Source organism: Schistocerca americana, chromosome 6 (genome assembly GCF_021461395.2).
Source record: "Schistocerca americana isolate TAMUIC-IGC-003095 chromosome 6, iqSchAmer2.1, whole genome shotgun sequence".
NCBI classification, from domain to species: Eukaryota; Metazoa; Arthropoda; class Insecta; order Orthoptera; family Acrididae; genus Schistocerca; species Schistocerca americana.
Window position 1 is genome coordinate 208,317,956 of NC_060124.1, and position 13,913 is coordinate 208,331,868.

Consider the following 13,913-nt stretch of genomic DNA (forward strand, 5'->3'; position numbering starts at 1 on the left):
GGCAAATGTGCGATGTGTACCGGTTCGTACAGTTTTTTTATCTATCCTCATTATGTGCAGGAGATGCCACCCTGTCATCAGGATATCTGTTCAGGCACATTTTTTGAAGATTTCGTGGATTGTCAGTTCTTATCACAGTACTCTTTTCTTGACCAAGAGCTTCGGGGACTTCCCGGACAGACTCTACAATCTCGCTTTAAAATTACCAAAAAGTGCCATGCCTGGTGAATGATCTGTTGAGCTGAGAGCTGAGGGTGAAGACAATAAAACACTTCGTAAACCTTAAAAACTATGTTTACCATAGCGATTTACATCTTTCGGCGGATTTTTTTTTTACCTGTAACTCTTTGGTAAAAGTCATTGCATGTTGCAAACTTCAAAGTGTAACGAATGTATAATTCTGCTTTTAGCCCTTGTCGACGCCAATTTGTTTCTAGCGTCAGACCATATATAATGATTGTGGCTGAAGACTCTTTGCACAAGGGCATTGCTGCATGGAACTGCTATTATCGTTTTGCTGATTTACGAATCAATAAATAAATTAGTAATATCAATGAAATTCTGGAAATAGGGAACCACTCATATTTCGGTACCGAATTCTGGACTGAAATACCGAACAGTCTAAAAAATCGAACACTTGACACTCGAGATTGGAACACACACACACACACACACACACACACACACACACACACAAGTGTAAGGGCTGATGACCACGCAGTTGAGCGACCTACAAACCGAACACAAGTGTAAAATGTGGAGAGTGCTAATTATAGCTCTTGGCTTGGAGGGACAAATATTTGATAACGATAGATTGTACATGTATTGGTACCTCCTACTCCTCGCCTTACTACATACATTTTTTATCCATACCTTCTGTTCAGCATGTGAGGACGGCGTCAGGAAAGACTATATTTCTGAATCAAAGCTGTATTATGGCATAATCACTTAAGAAAGAACGAGGAAACTATCGCGGATCGGCTCCAAGTAATAATAATTTAGTTAGCAGATCTATACCACACGGTAGGTTTTCCAGGAGTCACAGTCCACTTCGTATGCCCGAAATATCCCATAAAATATTTTGTTTACTTATATCGTTGTGATAGTTTTCTCTTGTTACAGATATTTCAATCGAACTGAAATGAAAGCTTTTTTGTAGAAATGCAAGAAAATTTCATTTATTCAGTAAGGAAAGGTGGTCTGTTTTATCTCTGTTGCTGTTGTTGTGGTCTTCAGTTCAGAGACTGGTTTGATGCAGCTCTCCATGCTACTCTATCTTATGTCAGCTCCTTCATCTCCCAGTACCTACTGCAACCTACATCCTTCTAAATCTGTTAAGTGTATTCGTCTCTTGGTCTCCTTCTACGATTTATACCCTCAACGCAGTCCTCCAATACTAAATTGGTGATACCTTGATGCATCAGAATATGCCCTACCAACCGATCCCTTCTTCTAGTCAAGTTGTGCCTCAAATTTCTCTTCTCTCCAATTAAATACTTCCTCATTAGTTATGTGATCTACCCATCTAATCTTCAGCATTCTTCTGTAGCACTACATTTCGAAAGCTTCTATTCTCTTCTTGTCTAAACTATTTATCGTCTACGTTTCACTTCCATACATGGCTACACTCCATACAAATACTTTAAGAAACGACTTCCTGACACTTTATACTCGGTGTTAACAAATTTCTCTTCTTCAGAAACGCTTTCCTTGCCATTGCCAATCTACATTTTACATCCTCTCTACTTCGACCATCATCAGTTATTTTGCTCTCCATATAGCAATACTGCTTTACTACTTTAAGCGTCTCATTTCCTAATCTAACTTCCTCAGCATCACCCGATTTAATTCGACTACATTCCATTATACTCGTTTTGCTTTTGTTCATGTTCATCTTATATCCTCGTTTGAAGACACTGTCCATTCTGTTCAGCTGCTCTTCCAGGTCCTTTGCTGTCTGACAGAATTACAGTGTCATCGGCGAACTTCAAAGTTTTTATTTCTTCTCCATGGATTTTAATTCCTACTCCGAATTTTTCTTTTGTTTCCTCTACTGCTTGCTCAATATACAGACTGAATAACATCGGGAATAGGCTACAACCATGTCTCACTTCCTTCCCAACCACTGCTTCCCTTTCATGCCCCTCGACTCTTATAACTGCCATCTGGTTTCTGTATAAATTGTAAATAGCCTTTCGCTCCCTGTGTTTTTCCCATGCCACCTTCAGAATTTGAAAGAGAGTATTCCAGTAAACATTGTCTAAAGCTTTCTCTGTCTACAAATGCTAGAAACGTAGATTTGCCTTTCCTTAATCTATTTTCTAAGATAAGTCGTAGGTTCAGTATTGCCTCACGTGTTCCAACATTTCTACGGAATCCAACTGATCTTCCCCGAGGTCGGCTTCTACCAGTTTTTCCATTAGTCTGCAAAGATTTCGTGTTAGTATTTTGCAGTAGTGGCTTATCAAACTGATAGTTCGGTAATTTTCACATCTGTCAACATCTGCTTTCTTTGGGATTGGAATTATTATAGTCTTCTTGAAGTCTGAGGGTATTTCGCCTGTCTCATACATCTTGGTAACCAGATGGTAGAGTTTTGTCAGGGCTTGCTCTCCCAATGCTATCAGTAATTCTATAGGAATGTTGTATACTCCCGGGGCCTTGTTTCGACTTAGGTCTTTCAGTGCTCTGCCAAACTCTTCATGCAGTAACATATCTCCCATTTCATCTTCATCTACATCCTGTTCCATTTCCATAATATTGTCCTCAAGGACATCGCCATTGTATAGACCCTCTATATACTCCTTCCACGCTTCTGCTTTCCCTTCTTTGCTTAGAACTGGGTTTCCATCTGAGCTCTTGATATTCATGCAAGTGGTTCTCTTTTCTCCAAAAGTCTCTTTAATTTTCCTGTATGCAGTATCTATCTTACACCTAGTATTGTACGCCTCTGCAGCCTTACATTTGTACTCTATCCATCCCTGCTTAGCCATTTTGCACTTCCTGTCGATCTCATTTTTGAGAAATTTGTATTCCTTCTTGCCTGCTTCAATTATTGAATTTTTGTATTTTCTCCTTTCATCAATTAAATTAAATACCTCTAATTACCCAAGGATTTCTGTTAGCCTTCGTCTTTTTATCTGTTTGATCCTCTGCTACTTTCACTATTTCATCTTCTTCTATTGTATTTCTTTCCCCCATTCTTGTCAATCGTTCCCTAAAGCTATCCCTGAAACTCTCTAAAACCTCTGGTTCTTCAATTTATCCAGGTCCCATTACCTTAAATTCCCACCTTTTTGCAGTTTCTTCAGTTTTAATCTACAGTTCTTAACCAATAGATTGTGGTCAGAGTCCACATCTGCCCCTGGAAATGTCTTACAATTTAAAACCTAGTTCCTAAATCTCTGTCTTACCATTATATAATCTATCTGATATCTTCCAGTATTTCCAGGCTTCTTTCATGTATACAACCATCTTTCATGATTCTTGAATCAAGTGTTAGCTATGATTTAGTTATGCAATGTGCGAAATTCTACCAGGCGGCTTCCTCTTTCATTCCTTACCAGCATTCCATATTCACCTACTACGTTTCCTTCTCTTCCTTTTCCTACTATCGAATTCCAGTCACCCATGACCATTAAATTTTCGTCTCCCTTCACTTGAATATTTTTTTTATCTCATCATACATTTCATCAATCTCTTCGTCATCTGCGGAGCTAGTTGGCATATAAACATTCGAAAGTGGCTCATAACACATCCTGCAAAAGTTATCACTCTGTAACAAGTAGCATTTTTTTTCTTTTGGTCAGCGTTTCTAAATGCTGCGAGCATGTGATCTGCGGTCACAGCAGTTGAGGCTACAGGAATCTGGCCAGTCAACATGCGTGTCTTCATTGATGCAGATTTCTTACCATCAGCACCATCTGATGAGCCTGCGGAAGACAAGAGGCCAAGTTCACCAACTTCGTCTGACACTGTCATTGAACCAGCGGTGTCTCCTCTCACTGATATTTTCCCAAAACAGACTGCGCCAGAAGACACAAGTAGGTATGTCGAAGAAAGAGCTTCGACTTCGAATGGCCATAATGGCTCTAAGCACTACGGGACTTAACATCTGAGGTCATCAATCCCCTAGACTTAGAACTACTGAAACCTAACTACTTAAACCTAACTAACCTTAGGACATCACACACATCCACGCTCGAGGCAGTATTCGAACCTGCGACTATAGCAGCAGCGCGGTTCCGGATTGAAGCACCTAGAACTGCTCGGCCACAGCTGCCGGCGCTTCCACTTCGAGTTCCACAACATTTCCCCATCTTTCTCCACAGCACGTTGCCGCCGTTACAAAAGTTGATACGAAAGTAAGCAGCTGTGGGAAGTTCTGAGAAAAAGAGGCAAGATCAGGACGAAAAGACGAAAAAGAGACAGAAAGTCATTCCTGAGAAAAGGAAAAGGAACATGCAAATTATAAGTAAGAATAAGGCAAACGCCGAAAGTGGAGGAGACGGGACTCACGCTGAGTATCTTGTGTTTCGTGTCATAAAGGGCCACACAACTCTTGCGCAGGAACTGACAGTGAAGATAAATTTGAAATCGTTTGTGAATTATGTGCCCAAAATGACTAACATTCTACCACTTGCAAACTCACAAGCCTATTGAGAAAGTACTACACCGCATTTTTTTTTTCTTCAGCAATTCTTTACTGAACATAATGAGAATTACACACACGGAAGAATGGTGTTTTATCTACACACCCTATTTTTCAACACGTAATCGCCAAACCGTTTTAAGGCCTTCCTCCAGTGCGAAACAAGGGTTTATATGCCCTGTCGGTACCAATCCTTGTCCTGGTGGCTGAGCCAGTGCTTCACTGTGTGAATCACCTCCTCATCGTCTTCAAAATGTCTTCCGCGAATCGTATCCCTTAATGGCCCAAACAAGTGGAAGACCGAGGGGCTAGGTCAGGGCTGTAGGGTGGATGGGTAACACTGTCCAACCTTGTTTTGCAATGTGTTCAGCAGTTCTCAGACTTGTGTGGGGCCGAGCTTTATCGTGTTGCAGCGAAACTGCTGTGGCGCCGAAGTCGCCGGAAGTGCGACCTCAGTTTTGTTAAAGTGTTGGTAAGTGCTTCTGAATTAATGGTACTGCCTCTTGGCATGACATCAACAAGAATCACACCTTCACAGTCCCAGAACACGGTAATCTTGACCTTACCAGCGGAAGCAGTTGCTTTGAATATTTTCTGCTGTGTGAATGGGAATGGCGCCATTCCATTGACTGTTGTTTTGATACAGGCTCAAAATGTTGAACCCAGGTTTCATCAACTGTCTCAATCCGGAACAAGAAGGCCTCTCCCTCAGCTTCAAAACGTTGCAACAAATCAAGACACATGTTTTCCCTGTGCGAATTGTTATCCACCGTTAGACACCACGGGACCCATCTTGCACACACATTCGAATATCGAAGAGTGTGGATAATTGCATTCAAACTTCCTTTGCTGATCCACAGACGAGGGGCCAACTGCGGAGTCGTAATGCGTCTGTCCTAGCGAATAACATCAGCTCGCTGCAACATGTCAGGTGTGACAGCCGTGGATGATCTACCCGACCGCTGCAAATCGTGGAGCTCCGCCGAACTGCTTTGTGATGACCTGATCCCCCGTGCCCAGCGACTAACTGTACTTCTGTCGACAGCATAAGTGTTTTTTAAAATTCCCCATTGTTTCTTTCTCTGCAGTGAGAAATTCAATGAGGGCATGTTGCTTGTAACGTATACCACCCACAGACGCTATCAAACTGTCCTGCAGCTACGCTCTGTCGGAAGTGACGGAAACTTGGCGCGCCCATTCTGGAGACTTCAGATAATACATACGTAACACGTTTCGCATTCGTAGCGTTGTTTTCGGCTGAGAAAAAAGGTGCGGTGCACTACTTTCTGCGCAGCCCTGGTAGTACGTTTTAGGAAATATGATTAGATAGTAAAGCTAAACTTATAAGGAAATAAAATTAATAATAGCCCTGACACTGTATTATAGTTTTCAATACGATTTCGTTCCGCCCCAGGCCTTGGGCACGACGGATCAATTATCAAACTTCTTAAATTTTTTGTACTGTTCGCCTGTGTGCTTTGACATCAGATTTCACTGATTCACTGTTTAATGTATATGTTATTATTACACTGCAATCGTTGTGCCTTTTTCTTTGCCATTCTAATTGAATTATTGTCATGTTAAGGGTTATCGTTCTACCCCAGGCTGTCCCATATGATCTAAATACGTATTTAGCCTTTGCAATTTGAAACCCGCTCTGGAATTGAGTCATTAGCGAACAACCTCTTTATTTGCTGTAATTTGTTTGCAAATCACGCGCTGCCCATTTGGCGAACGTTGATTGATTGCTGGTTGTTCTCCTCACTCGCCTTAAATACGGAGCACAGGTCGGTTCGTTAGTGATTAATGGCAGCGGATAGACTGGAAAACAGGCATATCGGTCACCACAAGTTCACAGAAAACAATTTGAAAGTGAACAAATAAAAGTAATAATAATTAAACTAGCCAGTTATTCACAGGACCGTCAGTTATGAAACATTCGTTTCTTATACGTATTGCACCTGTATAACAGTCACGTCCTTCTTTTCTGAAGATGATACACAGGTCACGTAGCCCCAGAAACTGTACTACCAAAATCACCCATTTCTTTGTGCACTGCTCGGTTACACCTAATAGTTTGTTCATTGCTAAATACGGTTATGACTTATATTCACTGCTATAAATAAAGCATTTAAAAAACAGGATTAATCGTCAAAAGTACCACCAATTATAATAAATGTTTTATGATAGTTTACACTTTCAGAATGGTACCACTATTGTCATTTTATGTTGTATTAACTTATCTGTGGACTTGTTACTTCTTAAATTACATGACAAAATTTGGTTATTTACAAGTCACAAATTACTGACAAACTACAAAAACATTTACCAAATTATTGGTATCACGGTAACCGATGATTTTTCGTTCTGGTTATTAGCAACCAGTGTTGAAGATAGAAAACAACCAACTTTGCGCTAGATAACCGTAAATCATTATTTACTACTTTAATTCAGTTCCTCCTTTGCGTATCGAAACTCTAATTTCAGCTAATATTGTCAATCATCTCATATATATCTATCCGTCTTTCGTAAAGGATATAAGTTTTTTATGTATCATCACCATACCGAACGTCTAGCTATTGGCAGTCTTTTAAATTTCTTTGCATTCTTTCGAACAGCATACTATTAAAAGATTAAACACATGAGATGTTAAAATGATCGTGCGGCATTCTCCAACTTAAAAATAAACTGATCGAATGACATGGTTATCAAAGCGGTGGTAGACTGAGAAAGGTGTTGGCAGTAAAGACTAATTAGGATAAATCATTCCATGTCATAATATATCGTGTGTCTAATTTTTATTAATTACGGAGATACACCTGGTTGTTTCCATTTTGTGTGTTGGTTCAAAATGTTCAAATGTGTGTGAAATCTTATGGGACTTAATTGCTAAGGTCATCAGTCCCTAAGCTCACACACTACTTAACCTAAATTATCCTAAGGACAAACACACACACCCATGCCCGAGGGAGGACTCGAACCTCTACCGGGACCAGCCGCGGTGTGTTGGTACTCCAGATGCTATGGGTTTATTTATGCCTTGTGCTTTGAGTTTTGAAGCTATTCTTGAGCTCACACAAATGCTTTTTTAAAGTGTGATTGTGAATGATAGGAAAATTCTAAAAAAAAGAAGTTTAAGCATGTGGCACGTATTTACAAAAAATGTGTATGTTGATATTATTACTGAACACGTTTTGTAATGAAAACGCTGCTAGTAAAGCATAAGATATACGATTCCTTCCAGAAGATACGTGAGAAGGATGCAGGGGCCCGCCCTCATACTTCATCTGAACGCAAAAATGAACACAGAATTGAATTAAATAGAAGACATAAATTCAGTCGGTAGAACGAAGTCATTCATCAAGCGTATGCAGAACTTCCATACATATCACGAATATGACGGAAATGAGCGCTCAGTATCTATCCATGTGATTTACGGCGGATTAAACATCTGATGGAAGGAGCTGAAGTTGACGATTGGAATGCTGTCGTTGGCTAATTACCGAGTAATCTCATTTGACGAATCCACCTTCACTTGTGACGGTAGCAATAATTCTTATAACTCACATCGGTGGTCCGACAGAAACCCACATGCTTTTGTGGAGACGCATGTTTAAAAACAATTATCTGGGCCAGTATGATGTGGTATTAGCGACAATAAGCAGATTGGACCTGTTGTGTTCACACATCGTCTTACAGGGCCGCTTTATGCAGACCAGGGTTTCCCTAGCAGTGTTCTGCGGAACACTGGGGTTCCGCAGGAAGTCAATAAGTTCTCTGCGAAAAACTATTAGTAAATTGGCGGGACTTATCGACTTTTTGAAGATAATTGTTATTTTTTAATCTTATTATGATTTTCGTGCTATTAGTTCTGATTTAAAAATTAGTTATGATTTAAAATTGAAGTAATCACTGTATAAAACAAGTATTTCTCATTTTTTAAAATTTTATTGACCTTCAAAATTAACAAGATGCTGCTCCAAATCAGACTACCAATATTCTCAAGCCCACCCGGCTAGCCACGCGGTCTAACGCGCTGCTTCCCGAACGGGAAGGTGTGTCGGTCCCTAGCACGAAACCGTCCGGCGGATTAGTGTCGAGATCCGGTGTGCCGGCCAGCCTGTGGATGGTTTTAAGGCTATTTTTCATCTGCCTCGGCGAATGCGATGTGGTTCCCCTAATTCCACCTCAGTTATACTATGTCGGCGATTGCTGTGCAAACACTGTCTCCACATACGCATACACCATTACTCTACCACGCAAACATTTGGTGTTACACTCGTGTGGTATGAGACGTTCCCAGGGGGCGTCCACTGGGGGCCGAACCGCACAATAACCCTGGGTTCGGTGTGGGACGGCGGTGGGATGAGTGGACTGCTGTAGCCTGTTGTGGGGCTGTGAACCACTGAGGGCTACGGCAGGGACGAAGCCTCTCCGTCTTTTCTATGTCCCCAGTTCAATACCCGTACGCACCAAGATTCTCAAAATGTTTCGTCATACAAAACGTTCGGGAACGACTGATCTAGACCGTCGTGAAAACAAGCTTGCAGCAATGTTCCCTTGGCTACAAGGATGAGTATGTTATTCTAGCACGATGGAGCCAGCGAATAGTTTTGTCGTCAGGTATCACATTATCTAAACCTAACATTTCACGGGAGATGGGTCGGCAGAAATGGTCACTTCACTTGGCCACCAAGCTCCTTGGACCTTACGGTTCTAGACTTTTCCTTGTGAGGATGGTCGGCAGGCGAAGTCTGCGAAGTAAACACAAGGGACGATTTAATCGTATGGATTATGAACTGTGACGAAACACCCTTGATGGACAGCCGAGGATCGTAAACTGAGTAAGATGAGAAGAGTAACTGTTTAGTACATCAGGTGGTGCGAGGTCGTGACGCACGTATTTCTAGGCTGTTACTGTGTGAAATTGACGTAGGAGATGTTACTTTGAAAAACAGTAAAAATTGGCCGATGATGTGCCCACTGTTTCAATTTACGAATGGTTACTAGATTGTTCAAGCCACTCAGAGATGAACAAGTATGTCGACAAAGAATTTTTTGCTCAGCAGACTTGAGAAAGGTGGTGTGCAATGCTGTAGTAGAAGATGTCCAGCAATAACCAGTGACCTAGGCCGTGAAATACACGATTCAAAGCACGAAATGGGGAGACTCCTGGGCGGACCAGCAGTAAGGTCTTGATTGCGTTGCGCATTATACAACAAACAGGTACATTATCTGATCAACGGTATCCGGACATCCCTATGTATTGCGGAATTACGCACGAGATGTAACTAGAGACAGTCCCACCACTATAAAATTAGACAGTAAGTATCGTGGGGTCAGTACAGATACAGTAACGGCAGAATTCGTCGGTCGGCAAAGCTCAGTGGCTGCGAACGTTGCCTGGTCGGTGGATGTCGTCTAAGTAACAAATTGATCAGTGATGTTTTAACCCCATAAAGCTGTACATGTAGCTGGTGATGTGATAGTGAAGTGGAAATGTGAAGGAACAATCACAGCTAAAATAATACCAAGCAGACCACGTGTACTGACGGACAGCAGCCGTCTGGCATTGAGCAACATGCATCGCATGAAATCAGTGGAAGGGTCGCTCGTGAGTTTCAAAGTGCTAGCACGATGTCTGTACCCAGGCAGTTAAAAAGAATGGGGTACAATTGGAGAGCAGCTCCGCACAAACCAGATTTTCTGTAGTCACTACTTAGTGTCACTTGAGGTGTTGTAAGGAGCGACGGCACTGGACAGTGGATTATTGGAAGAAAGAGTGATTCGGAGTGATGAATCACACTGGACCCTGTTCGAGTTCGATGGAAGGTTTTAGGTGTCGCGAATGCCTTTAGGACGTTACCTGCCATCATATGAAGGACCGAGTGTTTTTCGTGGTTAGGATGTGGTCATCTTACTGCACTTAAGAAAACGCTAAATGTCGAAGAACATGAAGACATTTTACAGTGTTGAATACTGCGTACAGTAGAGGAACAATTCGGAGAAAGTGACTGTTTTTGTCAGCATTAAACAGCATCTTGTCATGCAGCAGCATTTGTTGGGCCATTATTTGTGAAACGGACTCGACTGTCCAGAGACCCGATCTGAACCCAATGTAAAGCCTTTGATATGGACTGGAACTCCAGTATCGCCCCAGACCCCAGCGTCCAACTGACACCATCTTCCCTGGTTTCGTCTTTTGAGCAAGAATGGGTTGTCTTTCATCCACAGACATTCAGACATCACATTAAAAGTGTCCCCAGCAGAGCTCAAGAATAAAGCCGAAGTGTGGACACTCCCCATGTTAACGTCCACTAACAGATGTCCAGATACTTTCGATCAAATAGTTTGTATATAAGACAGTGAGACACAGTATTATGAGTTATTGTAATGCAACGATGGGATGACCGGCTTTACTTAGAATCATTGCCATAAGCTAAGTGGTTGCCAAAAGATGTGAGTTCTTGATTTCTGTTAAAAAAGTAAATAATTCCAGATTACCGAGCGAGGTGGCCCAGTGGCTAGCACACTGGACTCGCTTTCGGGAGGACGATGGTTCAATCCGCGTCCAGCAATCCTGATTTAGGTTTCCCGTGCCATCCTTAAATCTCTCCAGGCAAATGTCGGGATGGTTCCTTTGAAAAGGCACGGCCGACTTCCTTCCTCGTCCTTCCCTAATCCGATGAGAACGATGACCTCGCTGTCTGCTCTCCTCCCCCAGACAATCCAAGCCAACCCAATTCCAGATTATTATTACTTACCTCAAAGTATTCAGTTTAGATTCCATAATTTATCAATTTTGGTCCTAACTGTTTGGGACGTACTGCAGTAATCCAAAAAGGCCCGTCATAACCTTTTTTGTTGCTCTGTTACACTCGGAAATGTCGTTTAGTTAGGCATTTTCTAATTGCAGTGTGGACGCACCTAACTGCGCTGACAGCCGGCCGCGGTGGTCTCGCGGTTCTAGGCGCTCAGTCCGGAACCGCGCGACTGCTACGGTCGCAGGTTCGAATCCTGCCTCGGGCATGGATGTTTGTGATGTCCTTAGGTTACTTAGGTTTAAGTAGTTCTAAGTCCTAGGGGACTGATGACCACAGATGTTAAGTCCCATAGTGCTCAGAGCCATTTAACTGCGCTGACAGATTCCCTATCACGGGTATTCGTTACGTGATGTCGTTTCTAAAACTTGCAAAAGCTATGGAACACAGTCAACGAAAAACACTTTGTACGCCAAAGTGTTATTCCAGTGCGCTTCTTCTCATTGAAATTACAGACACGTATCACAAAAGTTAATGTATAAACACATGCTATCTTTTCTAAAGCGGTTATTATGGATCATGTGTGTCCAGTCTGTATTCAGTGTATAGAGTTATTGGAATGTGGTGATTCTTCCTCCATGAATAACATTTTGTAGAGTTAACCTGGCAGTTTCATTCCAGCGACCATACCGTCCGTCAGTTTGTAATTGAAGCACGTCTTCGACACCGATATTCTTCTAAAGCAGTTAAACGAAATCTGTGGGCGTTAATAAAGTACAACATTAAAAATTTTGAGAGACTGCTTGGAAAGTAAAAGCAATGTTGCTGTACTGGACGAAAATGAATGTTCGTAGATACACTCCTGGAAACGGAAAAAAAAACACATTGACACCGGTGTGTCAGACCCACCATACTTGCTCCGGACACTGCGAGAGGGCTGTACAAGCAATGATCACACGCACGGCACAGCGGACACACCAGGAACTGCGGTGTTGGCCGTCGAATGGCGCTAGCTACGCACCATTTGTGCACCGCCACCGTCAGTGTCAGCCAGTTTGCCGTGGCATACGGAGCTCCATCGCAGTCTTTAACACTCGTAGCGTGCCGCGACAGCGTGGACGTGAACCGTATGTGCAGTTGACGGACTTTGAGCGAGGGCGTATAGTAGGCATGCGGGAGGCCGGGTGGACGTACCGCCGAATTGCTCAACACGTGGGGCGTGAGGTCTCCACAGTAAATCGATGTTGTCGCCAGTGGTCGGCGGAAGGTGCACGTGCCCGTCGACCTGGGACCGGACCGCAGCGACGCACAGATGCACGCCAAGACCGTAGGATCCTACGCAGTGCCGTAGGGGACCGCACCGCCACTTCCCAGCAAATTAGGGACACTGTTGCTCCTGGGGTATCGGCGAGGACCATTCGCAACCGTCTCCATGAAGCTGGGCTACGGTCCCGCACACCGTTAGGCCGTCTTCCGCTCACGCCCCAACATCGTGCAGCCCGCCTCCAGTGGTGTCGCGACAGGCGTGAATGGAGGGACGAATGGAGACGTGTCGTCTTCAGCGATGAGAGTCGCTTCTGCCTTGGTGCCAATGATGCGTGTTTGGCGCCGTGCAGGTGAGCGCCACAATCAGGACTGCATACGACCGAGGCACACAGGGCCAACACCCGGCATCATGGTGTGGGGAGCGATCTCCTACACTGGCCGTACACCACTGGTGATCGTCGAGGGGACACTGAATAGTGCACGGTACATCCAAACCGTCATCGAACCCATCGTTCTACCATTCCTAGACCGGCAAGGGAACTTGCTGTTCCAACAGGACAATGCACGTCCGCATGTATCCCGTGCCACCCAACGTGCTCTAGAAGGTGTAAGTCAACTACCCTGGCCAGCAAGATCTCCGGATCTGTCCCCCATTAAGCATGTTTGGGACTGGATGAAGCGTCGTCTCACGCGGTCTGCACGTCCTGCACGAACGCTGGTCCAGCTGAGGCGCCAGGTGGAAATGGCATGGCAAGCCGTTCCACAGGACTACATCCAGCATCTCTACGATCGTCTCCATGGGAGAATAGCAGCCTGCATTGCTGCGAAAGGTGGATATACACTGTACTAGTGCCGACATTGTGCATGCTCTGTTGCCTGTGTCTATGTGCCTGTGGTTCTGTCAGTGTGATCATGTGATGTATCTGACCCCAGGAATGTGTGAATAAAGTTTCCCCTTCCTGGGACAATGAATTCACGGTGTTCTTATTTCAATTTCCAGGAGTGTAATATGGTTGGTGTGCGGAAAAATGTGCTTATTTTGTGAGCTAAGGAGAAGAAGAAATTTGTTGTGGAATCATTTTAACTTATTGCTACCCTCAGAGTACGTCCTGCTAAATTTCTGCATGTTCTTGGCAGTTAAGGATTGCCACCTATCTCGATTTATAGGGAACATCAATAATTTATAGGGAACATCCCTAATTTTCCATAATTCTCCCGTCTCTGTATGAATATGA

General features: G+C 43.3%; 1 protein-coding gene across 1 annotated transcript in view; it reads left to right on the forward strand.

Annotated features, from left to right (window-relative positions):
- Window positions 1-3,880: 3,880 nt before the first annotated feature.
- The window catches only part of LOC124620054 (gamma-aminobutyric acid type B receptor subunit 2), a 434,547-nt gene continuing 424,514 nt past the window's right edge, over window positions 3,881-13,913 (forward strand). The window contains exon 1 of the mRNA XM_047146721.1: window positions 3,881-4,047. Coding sequence (XP_047002677.1) covers window positions 3,881-4,047 — 167 coding nt within the window. The remainder of the gene's footprint in view (window positions 4,048-13,913) is intronic.